Source organism: Manacus candei, unplaced genomic scaffold (genome assembly GCF_025592945.1).
Source record: "Manacus candei isolate 608988 ecotype Guabito, Panama unplaced genomic scaffold, ASM2559294v1 h1tg000001l, whole genome shotgun sequence".
Classification (NCBI taxonomy): domain Eukaryota; kingdom Metazoa; phylum Chordata; class Aves; order Passeriformes; family Pipridae; genus Manacus; species Manacus candei.
Genome location: NW_026138049.1, coordinates 75,001 through 90,029, shown reverse-complemented (window position 1 = coordinate 90,029; position 15,029 = coordinate 75,001). Strand labels below are relative to the sequence as shown.

The 15,029-nt window shown below is 16.6% G+C and overlaps 1 protein-coding gene across 1 annotated transcript in view; it reads right to left on the bottom strand.

Moving 5' to 3' along the window:
- Positions 1-4,792: 4,792 nt before the first annotated feature.
- Positions 4,793-15,029, bottom strand: part of LOC127467101 (netrin receptor DCC-like) — a gene marked incomplete at its 5' end in the record, with an annotated part of 78,178 nt that continues 67,941 nt past the window's right edge. The window contains 3 exons of the mRNA XM_051779071.1: positions 4,793-5,111; positions 8,957-9,099; positions 12,116-12,289. Of these exons, the coding sequence (XP_051635031.1) occupies positions 5,022-5,111; positions 8,957-9,099; positions 12,116-12,289 (407 nt within the window). The remainder of the gene's footprint in view (positions 5,112-8,956; positions 9,100-12,115; positions 12,290-15,029) is intronic.

Genomic DNA, 15,029 nt, shown 5'->3' with positions numbered 1-15,029 from the left:
TTTAATTCTGGTTTTTTTAATTTATTTTTAATTCGTTTTTTTTATTTTAATTTTTTATTGATTTTTGATTCATTTTTTATTTTAATTTTTTATTGATTTTTAGTTCATTTTTTATTTTAATTTTTTATTGATTTTTAGTTCATTATTTTATTTTAATTTTTAATTTATTTTTCGTTCATTTTTTAAATTTTTATTTCAATTTTTAATTCATTTTTTTATTTTAATTTTTAATTTGTTTTTAATTCATTTTTTTTAATTTAATTTTTAATTTATTTTTAATCTTTTCTTTCATTTTTTGAATTTATTTTTAGTTTTTTTACTTTAATTTCTTTATTTTTAATTTTTTTTATTTTTTCATTTATTTTTAACTTATTTTTTTATTTTTATTTTGAGTGTTTTTATGTTGATTTTTAAAATTCTATTTCTTTTTTTTTAATTAATTCTAAATTCTTTTTTACTTTTATTTCTTTTTTTTTAATTTATTTTTAATTTATTTTTTTACCTTTCTTTTGCTTTTTAAAATTTATTTGTAATTATTTTTTTACTTTTTTAATTTATTTATATTTTTTAAATTTTATTTCAGTTTCTTTTTATTTATTTCTTATTTCTTTTTATTTATTTTTTATTTCCTTTTTTTGCTTTTATTTTGGTTTTATTTTTAATTTCTTTATTTTACTTTTTTAATTAAATTTAATTTACTTTTTTTAGTTTTATTTCAATTTTTTGGTTTCTTTTTAATTCATTTTATTCACTTTTTTTAATTTTTACTTTTATTTTTTAAGTTTATTTTTAATTTATTTTTTCTTTTATTTTTTATTTATAATTTCATTTTCTATTTGTTTTTATTTTCAATTTATTTCTTTAACTTTTATTCCTTTTTAATTAATTTTTAATTTTTTTATTTTTCTTTGTTTTTTAAAATAATTTCGTTTTTATTTCTTTTTATTTATTTATTAATTTTTACTTTAATTTATTTATTTATTTTTACTTTTATTTCTTTATTTTTAATTGTTTTTACTTTTATTTTGTTTTTTTTTTTAATTTATTTTTAATTTATTTTTAATTTATTTTTAACTTTTATTTCGGGTTTTTTATTTACTTTTAATTTTATTTATTTTTACTTTTATTTGGGCTTTTTTAAATTTAATCCAATTAAAATGAAATTAAATTAAAAAAACAAAATAAAATTAAAATGAAATAAAATTGAGAAGACAAAATTAAAATAAAAGGGAATAAATTGAAGTGAAATTAAAAAATAATAAAATGAAATTAAATTAATAAAATAAATCCAAATAAAGGAAAATGAAATTAAAAAATAAAATGAAGTTAAAAAAAGAGAAATAGATTTTTAAAAATGAAGTTAAAATAAAATAATATGGAATAAAAGTGGAGTTTAGAAAATAAAATGAAATTAAATTGATAAAATGAAATAAAATGAAATAAAAATTAAATTAAATGAAATGCAATCAAAATAAAATAAAATTAAATTAAAAAATATAATTAAAATTGGAAAAATGAAATAAAAATTCCAAAAAAGTAAATGAAATAAGTTTTAATAAAATGAAATAAAAAATAAATGAAATAAAAATTCAAAAAAATTAAATAAATTTTTAAAAAATAAAATAAAAAATAAATGGAAATAAAATGAAACAAGAATAAAATTAAACAAGAATAAAATTAACCAAAAATAAAATTAATAAAAAATAAAATTAATAAAAAATGGAATGAAATGGAATAAAATTAAAAATAAAAAAGGAAATAAATTTGGAAATAAAACCAAAAATAAAAGAAAATCAAAATGAAATGAAATAAAAACAAAAGGAGATAAAAAGAAAATAAAATTTGAATAATAATAAAATTTAAAAAATAAAATTCAAAAAAATCAAATTAAAAAAATAAAATTAAATAAAAATAAAATTAAAGTAATAAAAGTGAAATGAAATTAAAAAATAAAATTAAATAAAAATAAAATCAAAAAAATAAAATTTTAAAAAGATTAAAAAAATAAAATTAAAAAAATAAAAGTGAAATGAAATTAAAAAATAAAATTAAAAAAATAAAATTAAAAAAATAAAAGTGAAATGAAATTAAAAAAATAAAATTAAAAAAATAAAATTAAAAAAAATAAAATTAAAAAAATAAAAGTAAAAAAATAAAAGTAAAATGAAATTAAAAAATAAAATTAAAAAAAATAAAATTAAAAAAATAAAAGTGAAATGAAATTAAAAAAATAAAATTAAAATTCTAAAATTCAAAAGAAAATCGAATAAAAGAAAAGAAATAAAATAATCTTTTATTTTAATTTTATTCCCATTTTTCCCCCACCCCCTCCCGCCCCTCCCCCACCCCAAAACCCCCCCGAAACCCCCCCCAAAAAAACACCAAAAAACCACATTTTTTTCTATCAAAAAAACCTTTTTATTCCTCGTTTTTCCCGCCCCGAAAAAACCTTGGGAATCCCCCCCTCCTATAAAAAACCCCCCTTGGAAAGAAAACCCACCCCCCATTCCCGATTTTTTTTTGGGGAATTCCCGACCAAAAAATTCCAGGATTTTTTATCCAAAAATTCAGGAAAAAATCAGATTTTTTTTTAATTTTTTCTGGTTTTTTTCCGGTTTTTTCCCGGATTTTTTCCTGGTTTTTTTTCCTGGAATTCCCGATTTTTCCCTAAAATCTAAAACCCTGCAATTCCCGGATTTTTTTCCCCCGGGAATTCTTCCTGAAAAAACCCCAACTAAGGCTCTTAAAGCTGCAAATTCTAATCCCTCCAAAAAAAAAAAGGGAATTCCTGATAATTCCAAGAATTCCCAGAGCTGGAAAAACGTTCCAGAGGCGGGAATTTTATCCCAAAAAAAAAATTTAGGGATAAAAAGATTAAAAAATTGGGAAAATATTAAAAAAAAGAGGAAAATAAATTAAATATTAATAATTAATAATTAAGAAACGGGAGTAAAAAATTCCCGGATTCCCGACCCTTTGGAATTATTTGACAGGGATGATGATGTAAAAAAAAATTGGGAATTCTGGGAATTCCCATTGGGGATTTTTGGGGATTTTTTGGGATTTTTTGGGAATTTTTTGGGGATTTTTTGGGGATTTTTTGGGATTTTTTGGGGATTTTTTGGGGATTTTTTGGGGATTTTTTGGGGATTTTTTGGGGATTTTTTGGGATTTTTGGGGGATTTTTTGGGAATTTTTTGGGATTTTTTGGGGGATTTTTTTGGGATTTTTTGGGATTTTTTGGGGATTTTTTGGGGATTTTTTGGGGGATTTTTGGGGGATTTTTTGGGAATTTTTGGGGATTTTTTTGGGAATTTTTTGGGGAATTTTTGGGAATTTTTTGGGGATTTTTTGGGGATTTTTTGGGGGGATTTTTTGGGGATTTTGGGATGAAAAAATTGGAATTTTTCCCGGGTTTTTTTGGGAATGACAAGCTGGGAATGGAAGGAATAATAAATCCCAAAATTCCTGGGATTTTTCCTTATTAATATGCAAATTTATGCAAATATATGCAAATAATTGGGAATATTCTCCGGGAATTCTCTGGGAATTTTCCAGGAATTTTCCCAGAATTTTCCCAGAATTTTCCAGGAATTTTCCAGGAATTTTCTGGGAATTTTCCAGGAATTTTCCAGGAATTCTTTAAAAAATTTTCCTGGAATTATTTGAAAGTTTTCCTGGAATTTTCCAGGAATTTTCCAGGAATTTTTCAGAAATTCTCCAGGAATTCTTTGAGAATTTTCCAGGAATTTTCTGGGAATTTTCCAGGAATTTTCCCGGAATTCTTTGAAAATTTTCCAGGAATTTTCCAGGAATTTTCCCGGAATTTTCCAGGAATTCTCCAAGAATTGTTTGAAAATTTTCCAGGAATTTTCTGGGAATTTCCCAGAATTTTCCAGGAATTTTCTGGTAATTTTCCAGGAATTTTCTGGGAATTTTCCAGGAATTTTCCAGGAATTTTCCAGGAATTTTCTGGGAATTTTCTGGGAATTTTCCCAGAATTTGGGAATTTTCCAAGAATTCTCAAGGAATTCTTTAAAAATTTTCCCTGAATTTTCCAGGAATTTTCCAGGAATTCTCCTTAAATTTTCCCGGAATTTTCCAGAAATTTTCTGAGAATTTTCCAGGAATTCTCCGGGAATTCTCTGGGAATTTTCTGGGAATTCTCCCAGAATTTTCTGGGAATTCTTTGAAATTTTTCCGGGAATTCTCCGGGAATTTTCCCCAGAATTTTCCAGAAATTTCCTGGAATTTTCCAGGAATTCTCCAAGGATTTCCCAGGAATTTTCTGGGAATTTTCCAGGAATTTTCCAGGAATTCTCTGGGAATTTTCCAGAAATTTTCAAGGAATTTTCCAGGAATTTTCCAGGAATTTTCCAGGAATTTACCCAGAATTTTCCAGGAATTCTCCAGGAATTTTCCAGGAATTCTCCTTAAATTTTCCCAGAATTTTCTGGGAATTTTCCAGAAATTTTTCAGGAATTTTCCAGGAATTTTTCCAGAATTTTCCAGGAATTTTCTAGGAATTTTCCTGAAATTTTCCAGGAATTTTCTAGAAATTCTCCTTCAAAATTCCCCCTTTTCCCCCCCAATATTCCCAAAAAACCCAGAGGGAAAAATCCCCAAAAATCCCGGAATTCTGACCAAAAATCCCCCAAAAAATCAGAATTTTTGACCCAAAAATCCCCCCAAAAATCAGAATTTTTGACCCAAAAATCCCCCAAAAAATCAGAATTTCTGACCCAAAAAATCAGAATTTTTGACCCAAAAATCCCCCAAAAAATCAGAATTTTTGACCCAAAAATCCCCCAAAAAATCAGAATTTCTGACCCAAAAAATCAGAATTTTTGACCAAAAATCCCCCAAAAAATCAGAATTTTTGACCCAAAAATCCCCCAAAAAATCAGAATTTTTGACCCAAAATCCCCCAAAAAACCCGGAATTTTGACGGGAAATTCCCGGGAGGAGTTTGGGGTGAAATCCTGGAATTTTGGGAATGTTGGGAATTGTGGGAATTCCGGTTAAAAGGCGGAGCCGGTGATGGCGTTGAGTTGTTTCATGAGGCCCTCCAGGCTGGCCATTTGTTGGCTCAGGTCGTCCTGTTCGTAGACCTGGAAAAAAATGGGAATAAAAGTTGGGAATGTTGGGAAAAATCGGATTTAAGCGGGAAAAATTAGTTGGAAATTTAAAGAAATGAAATTTAAAATTTATATGAAATTAAATGAAAAAATTAAATTAAATTGAAATGAAAAAAAATAAATTAAATTAAAAATGAAAAAAATTAAATTAAATTAAATTAAAAATTCAAATGAAAAAATTAAATTAAATTGAAATGAAAAATTTAAATTAAATTGAAATGAAAATGAAAAAAATTAAATTAAATTAAATTAAATTAAAATGAAAAAAATTAAATAAATTAAAAATTCAAATGAAAAAATTAAATTAAATTGAAATGAAAAAATTAACTTAAATTGTAATTAAAATGAAAAAGATTAAATTAAATTAAGTTAATTTAATTTAAATGAAATATTAAATTAAATTCAAATTAAAATGAAAAAATTAAATGAAAAACACTGAGTAAAATTAAAATAAATTTAAATAAAATGAAAATAAAATAAAATTAAATAAAATGAAAATAAATTAAATAAAATGAAAATAAAATAAAAATTAAATAAAATAAAATGAAATTAAAATTAAATTAAATTAAACAAAAATAAAATAAAATAAAATTAAATTAAATTAAATTAAATTAAATTAAATGAAAAAAAATAAATTTAAATAAAATTAAAATAAAATTAAATAAAAATAAAATAAAATTAAATAAAATGAAAATGAAACAAAATTAAATAAAATGAAAATAATATAAAATTAAATGAAAATTAAATAAAATTAAAATAAAATAAATTTAAATAAAATGAAAATAAAATTCAATGAAATGAAATAAAATAAAATTAAAAAAAATGAAAATAAAATAAAATTCAATGAAAATTAAAAAAAATTAAAATAAAATTAAATAATATGAAAATAAAATAAAATGAAATTAAATTAAGTTTAAATGAAATTAAAATAATGAAAATAAAATTAAATTACATAAAATGAAAATACAAAAAATTAAATGAAAATTAAATAAAATTAAAATTAAATACAATTAAAATAAAATAAAATTAAATAAAATGAAAATAAAATTCAATGAAATGAAATAAAATAAAATTAAATAAAATGAAAATAAAATAAATTAAAATGCAAACTAAATTAAAAGGAAAACAAAATAAAATTAAATTAAAATAAAATAAAATTAAATAAATTGAAATAAAATTAAACAAAATGAAAATTAAATAAAATTAAAATAAAATAAATTTAAATAAAATGAAAATAAAATTAAATTAAATGAAAGTAAAATTAAATTAAATGAACATAAAATTAAATTAAATAAAATGAAAAAAATAAAATTAAATTAAATGAAAATAAAATTAAATTAAATAAAGTGAAAAAAAAAAATTTAAATAAAATGAAAATAAAATAAAAATAAAATAAAATAAAATTTAATAACATGAAAATAAAATTCAATAAAATGAAATTAAATAAAATTAATTAAAATAAAATAACATTAAATGAAAATAAAATAAAATAAAATTAAATGAAAATTAAATAAAATGAAAATAAAAAAATTAAATAAAATGAAAATAAAATTAAATTAAATGAAAATTAAATAAAATTAAAATTAAATACAATTAAAATAAAATGAAAATAAAATAAAATGAAAATAAAATAAAATAAAATTAAATTAAAATGAAATTAAAATAATGAAAATAAAATTAAAATAAATGAAAATTAAATAAAATTAAAATAAACTAAATTTAAATAACATGAAAATAAAATGAAATAAAATAAAATAAAATTGAAATGAAATTAAAAAAGTGAAAAAAAATTAAATAAAATGAAATAAAATTAATTAAAATGAAATAAAATAAAACTAAATAAAATGAAAATAAAATTAAATTAAATAAAATGAGAATAAAATTAAATTAAATAAAATGAGAATAACATAAAATTAAATGAAAATTAAATAAAATGAAAATAAAATCAAATTAAATAAAATGAAAATAAAATTCAATGAAATGAAATGAAATAAAATTAATTAAAATGAAATAAAATAAAATGAAAATAAAATAAAATTAAATAAAATGAAAATAAAATAAAATGCAAATTAAATAAAATCAAATTAAATAAAATGAAAATAAAATCAAATTAAATAAAATGAAAATCAAATAAAATTAAATTAAACAAAAATAAAATAAAATAAAATAAAATAAAATAAAATAAAATAAAATAAAATAAAAACAAAATAAAATAAAATAAAATAAAATAAAATAAAATAAAATGAAATGAAATGAAAATAAAGTAAAATGAAATAAAATGAAAATAAAATAAATAAAATGAAAATTAAATAAAATTCAATGAAAATTAAATTAAATTAAAAATAAAATAAATAAAATGAAAATTAAATAGAATTAGATAAAATGAAAATAAAATAAAAATAAAATAAAATAAAATAAAATAAAATTAAAATTAAATTAAATTAAACAAAAATAAAATAAAATTAAATTAAATTAAATTAAATGAAAAAAATAAATTTAAATAAAATGAAAATAAAATAAAATAAAATTCAATAAAAATAAAATAAAATAAAATTCAATAAAATGAAATAAAATTAAATAAAATGAAATAAAATAAAATTAATTAAAATAAAATAAAATTAAATAAAATGAAAATAAAATAAAATAAAATAAAATAAAATGAAATAAAATAAAATAAAATAAAATAACATGAAAATAAAATAGAATAAAATTAAATTAAATTTAAATGAAATTAAAATAATGAAAATAAAATAAAATTCAATAAAAATAAAGTAAAATAAAATTAAAAAAAATAAAATTAAAATAAAATAAAATAAAATAACAAAAATAAAATTAAATTAAATTAAATGAGATTTAAATGAAATTAAAATAATGAAAATAAAATAAAATTCAATAAAATGAAAATAAAATAAAATTAAATGAAAATTACATAAAATTAAAATAAAATTAAATGAAAATAAAATAAAATAAAATAAAATGAAATGAAATAAAATTAAATAAAATGAAGATAAAATAAAATAAAATAAAATAAAATAAAATTGAAAAAAATAAAATTAAAATTAAATAAAATTAAAATAAAATAAAATAACATGAAAATAAAATAGAATAAAATTAAATTAAATTTAAATGAAATTAAAATAATGAAAATAAAATAAAATGAAAATAAAATAAAATAAAATTAAATTAAATTAAATTAATTAAAATAAAATAAAATAAAATAAAATTAAATAAAATTAATTAAAATAAAATTAAAATAAAATAAAATAAAATAAAATGAAATAAAATAAAATTAGTTAAAATAAAGTAAAATTAAATAAAATGAAAATCAAATAAAATTCAATAAAATGAAAATAAAATTCAATAAAAATAAAATAAAATAATATAAAATAAAATAAAATAAAATAAAATAAAATAAAATGAAATAAAATAAAATAAAATAAAATAAAATTCAATAAAATGAAAATAAAATTCAATGAAATGAATTAAAATTAAATAAAATGAAATAAAATAAAATTAATTAAAATCAAAGAAAATTAAATAAAATGAAAATCAAATAAAATTCAATAAAAATAAAATAAAATAAAATTAAACTAAATTAAATTCAAACAAAATAAAATAAAATTAAATTAAAATGAAATTAAAAAAGAAAATAAAGTAAAATTAAATAAAATAAAATTAAAATAAAATGAAATGAAATGAAAATAAAATAATATAAAAATAAAATAAAATAAAATAAAATAAAATTAATAAAATAAAATAAAAATAAAATAAAATAAAATAAAATAAAATAAATGCAAATAGAACCCAGCTGAGCTCACACTGGTGGGGTCGTCGCCGGGCGGGGCTCCCTCGTCGGCGTTGGCGGGCGCCGTGGGCACCGAGACGGGCAGCAGGGGCGAGCGGGCCTTGCCCGCCAAGCCCAGCGACGCCGTTTTCCCCGGAGCCTTGGGAATGCTGCAGCCTGGAAAAAGGGGGTTGGAGTTGGAATTTGCGGGGAATTTTGGTTTATTTCAGGTGTTTTTTGTTTGTTTTTTTCATTTAATTTAATTTAATTTAATTTAATTCAATTTAATTTAATTTAAATTTTATTCCCCTCCGATTATTTTATTACCACAATTTAATTTAATTTAATTTAGTTTAATTTAATTTAATTTATCTCTTTAATTTCGTTTTATTTAATTTCATTAAATTTCATTTATTTAATTATATATATTATTTTATTTTAATTTAATTTAATTTTAATTTTAATTTAATTTATTTATAATTTAATTTATTTTTAATTTAATATAATTTAATTTAATTTAATTTTAATTTAATTTTAATTTAATTTAATTTTATTTTTCTTTATTTATTTTATTTTATTTTATTTATTTATTTTAATTTAATTTAATTTATTTTTATTGTAATTTAATTTCATTTAATTTGATATATTTTTAATTTAATTTAATGTAATTTAATTTTAATTTTAATTTATCTTTAATTTAATTTAAATTTAATTTAATTTTAATTTAATTTAATTTAATTTAATTTTAATTTAACTTAATTTAATTTAATTTATATATAATTTAATTTACTTTAATTTTCATTTAATTTATTTTAATTTAATTTAATTTAAATTTATTTTTAATTTAACTTAATTTAATTTAATTTAATTTTAATTTAACTTAATTTAATTTAATTTAATTTAATTTTAATTTAACTTAATTTAATTTAATTTATATATAATTTAATTTACTTTAATTTTCATTTAATTTATTTTAATTTAATTTAATTTAAATTTATTTTTAATTTAACTTAATTTAATTTAATTTAATTTTAATTTAACTTAATTTAATTTAATTTAATTTAATTTTAATTTAACTTAATTTAATTTAATTTAATTTTAATTTAACTTAATTTAATTTAATTTAATTTAATTTTAATTTAACTTAATTTAATGTAATTTAACTTAATTTAATTTAATTTAATTTATCTTAATTTAATTTAATTTATTTTAAATTTAATTTAATTTAATTTAATTTATAATTTAATTTATTTTTAATTTATCTTAATTTAATTTATTTTATAATTTACTTTAATTTACTTTTTAATATATTTAATTTAATTTAATTTAATTTTAATTTAATTTAATTTAATTTAATTTAATTTAATTTAATTTTACTTTTTAATTCAATTTAATTTATTTTTAATTTAATTTAATTCAATTTAATTTATTTTATATTAATTTTACTTTTTAATTTAATTTAATTTATTTTTAATATAATTTCAATTTAATTTAATTTAATTTTTTATTTTTTTTTCATTAATTTTAATTTAATTTTAATTTAATTTAATTTAATTGCAATTTACTTTACTTTAATTTAATTTAATTTATTTTTAATTTAACTTAATTTAACTTAATTTAATTTAATTTAATTTAACTTAATTTAATTTAATTTAATTTAATTTAACTTAATTTAATTTAATTTAATTTTAATTTAACTTAATTTAATTTAATTTAATTTAATGTAATTTAACTTAATTTAATTTAATTTAATTTAATTTAATTTAACTTAATTTAATTTAATTTAATTTTAATTTAACTTAATTTAATTTAATTTGATTTAATTTTAATTTAACTTAATTTAATTTATTTAACTTAATTTAATTTATCTTAATTTAATTTAATTTATTTTAAATTTAATTTATTTTAATTTAATTTATAATTTAATTTATTTTTAATTTATCTTAATTTAATTTATTTTATAATTTACTTTAATTTACTTTTTAATATATTTACTTTAATTTAATTTAATTTAATTTAATTTTAATTTAATTTAATTTAATTTAATTTAATTTAATTTAATTTAATTTAATTTTACTTTTTAATTCAATTTAATTTATTTTTAATTTAATTTAATTCAATTTAATTTATTTTATATTAATTTTACTTTTTAATTTAATTTAATTTATTTTTAATATAATTTCAATTTAATTTAATTTAATTTTTTATTTTTTTTTCATTAATTTTAATTTAATTTTAATTTAATTTAATTTAATTGCAATTTACTTTACTTTACTTTAATTTAATTTATTTTTAATTTAACTTAATTTAATTTAATTTAATTTAATGTAATTTAATTTAATTTATTTTTAATTTAACTTAATTTAACTTAATTTAATTTAATGTAATTTAACTTAATTTAATTTAATTTAATTTAATTTAATTTAATTTAATTTAATTTAATTTAATTTAAATTTAATTTAATTTTAATTTAATTTACTTTAATTTAATTTTAATTTAACTTAATTTAATTTAATTTATATATAATTTAATTTACTTTAATTTTCATTTAATTTATTTTAATTTAATTTAATTTAAATTTATTTTTAATTTAACTTAATTTAATTTAATTTAATTTTAATTTAACTTAATTTAATTTAATTTAATTTAATTTTAATTTAACTTAATTTAATTTAATTTTAATTTAATTTAATTGGATTTAATTTAATTTAATTTAACTTAACTTAATTTAATTTTAATTTATTTTTAATTTAACTTAATTTAATTTAATTTAATTTTAATTTAACTTAATTTAATTTAATTTAATTTAATTTTAATTTAACTTAATTTAATTTAATTTAACTTAATTTAATTTAATTTAATTTATCTTAATTTAATTTAATTTATTTTAAATTTAATTTAATTTAATTTAATTTATAATTTAATTTATTTTTAATTTATCTTAATTTAATTTCTTTTATAATTTACTTTAATTTACTTTTTAATATATTTACTTTACTTTAATTTAATTTAATTTAATTTTAATTTAATTTAATTTAATTCAATTTAATTTAATTTAATTCAATTCAATTCAATTTAATTTAAATTCATTTTAAATTTAATTTAATTTAATTTAACTTAATTTAATTTAATTTAATTTACTTTATTCAATTTAAACCCCATCCCAAAACCCCAAAATTCCCAAATTCCTCACCCATGAGCGGCGCGTAGGGAATTTTCCCCTCCCCGGCGCTCCCGGCCGGCGGCAGCAGCGAATTCCCGAAACTCCGCAGGGGATGGGTCGGCCTCACGCAGGCCGTGGGGATATTCCGGCTGGGAATTTCCTCCGGAATGTTCTCCGAGGGAACTGCAGGAGAGTCGGGAAGGGCTGGGCAAAAAAACCGGGAGAAAATCGGTGAAATTTCCAAAAAAAACGGGATTTTTGAAGAAAAAAATTGGGATTTTTTTGCAAAAAAATGGGATTTTTAAAGAAAAAAATTGGGATTTTTTTGCAAAAAAAATGGGATTTTTGAAGGAAAAAATTGGGATTTTTTTGCAAAAAAAATGGGATTTTTGAAGAAAAAAATTGGGATTTTTTACCAAAAAAAATGGGATTTTTGAAGGAAAAAATTGGGATTTTTTGCCAAAAAATGGGGTTTTTGAAGAAAAAAATTGGGATTTTTTTCCCCAAAAAAATGGGATTTTTAAAGAAAAAAATTGGGATTTTTCCCCAAAAAAATGGGATTTTTGAAGGAAAAAATGGGGATTTTTTGCCAAAAAAAATGGGATTTTTGAAGAAAAAAATTGGGATTTTTGAAGAAAAAAAATGGGATTTTTAAAGAAAAAAATTGGGATTTTTTGCCAAAAAAAATGGGATTTTTGAAGGAAAAAATTGGGATTTTTTTCCCAAAAAAATGGGATTTTTGAAGAAAAAAATTGGGATTTTTGAAGGAAAAAATTGGGATTTTTAAAGAAAAAAATTGGGATTTTTTGCCAAAAAAAATGGGGTTTTTGAAGAAAAAAATTGGGATTTTTTGCCAAAAAAATGGGATTTTTGAAGAAAAAAATTGGGATTTTTTTCCAAAAAAAATGGGGTTTTTGAAGAAAAAAATTGGGATTTTTTTGCAAAAAAAATGGGATTTTTGAAGGAAAAAATGGTGATTTTTTTCCAAAAAAAATGGGATTTTTGAAGAAAAAAATTGGGATTTTTTTCCCCAAAAAAATGGGATTTTTAAAGAAAAAAATTGGGATTTTTTACCAAAAAAATGGGGTTTTTGAAGAAAAAAATTGGGATTTTTTTCCCCAAAAAAATGGGATTTTTGAAGAAAAAAATTGGGATTTTTTGCCAAAAAAAATGGGATTTTTGAAGGAAAAAATTGGGATTTTTTTCCAAAAAAAATGGGATTTTTGAAGAAAAAAATTGGGAGTTTTTTCCAAAAAAATGGGGTTTTTGAAGAAAAAAATGGGGATTTTTTGCCAAAAAAATGGGGTTTTTGAAGAAAAAAATTGGGATTTTTTGCCAAAAAAAATGGGATTTTTGAAGAAAAAAATTGGGATTTTTGAAGAAAAAAATTGGGATTTTTGAAGAAAAAAATGGGATTTTTGAAGGAAAAAATTGGGATTTTTAAAGAAAAAAATTGGGATTTTTTTCCCAAAAAAATGGGGTTTTTGAAGAAAAAAATTGGGATTTTTTCCCCAAAAAAATGGGGTTTTTGAAGAAAAAAATTGGGATTTTTTGCCAAAAAAATGGGATTTTTGAAGAAAAAAAATGGGATTTTTTTCCCAAAAAAATGGGGTTTTTGAAGAAAAAAATTGGGATTTTTTTCCCCAAAAAAATGGGATTTTTAAAGAAAAAAATTGGGATTTTTTACCAAAAAAATGGGGTTTTTGAAGAAAAAAATTGGGATTTTTTTCCCCAAAAAAATGGGATTTTTGAAGGAAAAAATTGGGATTTTTTTCCAAAAAAAATGGGATTTTTGAAGAAAAAAATTGGGATTTTTTTCCCAAAAAAATGGGGTTTTTGAAGAAAAAAATTGGGATTTTTAAAGAAAAAAATTGGGATTTTTTGCCAAAAAAAATGGGATTTTTGAAGGAAAATATTGGGATTTTTTTCCCAAAAAAATGGGATTTTTGAAGAAAAAAATTGGGATTTTTTGCAAAAAAAATGGGATTTTTGGAGAGAAAAATTGGGATTTTTTTCCCCAAAAAAATGGGATTTTTGAAGAAAAAAATTGGGATTTTTTTCCAAAAAAAATGGGGTTTTTGAAGAAAAAAATTGGGATTTTTTTGCAAAAAAAATGGGATTTTTGAAGGAAAAAATTGGGATTTTTTTCCCAAAAAAATGGGATTTTTGAAGAAAAAAATTGGGATTTTTTTCCAAAAAAATGAGATTTTAAGGGGGAAAATGGGGGAAAAAAGGGAAAAAAATTGAATTATTTTGGGTGAAAAATTGTAAGAAGTTGGGGGGGAATTAAATGGAAATAGGAAATTAATTAAATTAAAATATAAAATTAATAAATTAAAAATAAACTGAATTAAAATTAAAATAGAAAATTAAAAAAATTAAGTAAAATCCAATTAAAGGTAAAATAAATTAAAATTAAAATACAAAATTAAAAAAAGGAAATAAACGCAAAGTAAAAATTGATAAAAATTAAAATAGAAAATTAAAAAAAATAAAAATAAAATTAATTAGAATTAAAATAGAAAATTAAAAGAATTAAATAAAGGAATTAAAATTAATTAAAATTAAAATACAAAATTAAATAAATTAAACTAAAAAATAAAGTGAATTAAAATTAAAATGGAAAATTAAAAAAATTTAAAATAAAATTAATTAAATAAAAAAAATTTAAATGAACGCAAATTAAAAGTAAAATGAATTAAAATTAATTAAAATTAAAATAGAAAATTAAAAAAATAAAAATAAAATTAATTAGAATTAAAATACAAAATTAAAAGAATGAAATAAATGAATTAAAAATTAATAAATAGCATAAAATTAAATTAAATTAACAATAAATCCAATTAAAAAAAAAGACATTTTTATTTGAAAATTAAAAATTAAAATTAGAAAAAACTGAAATTAATTCAAAATAAATGAAAATAAAATGAATAAAAATTAAAAA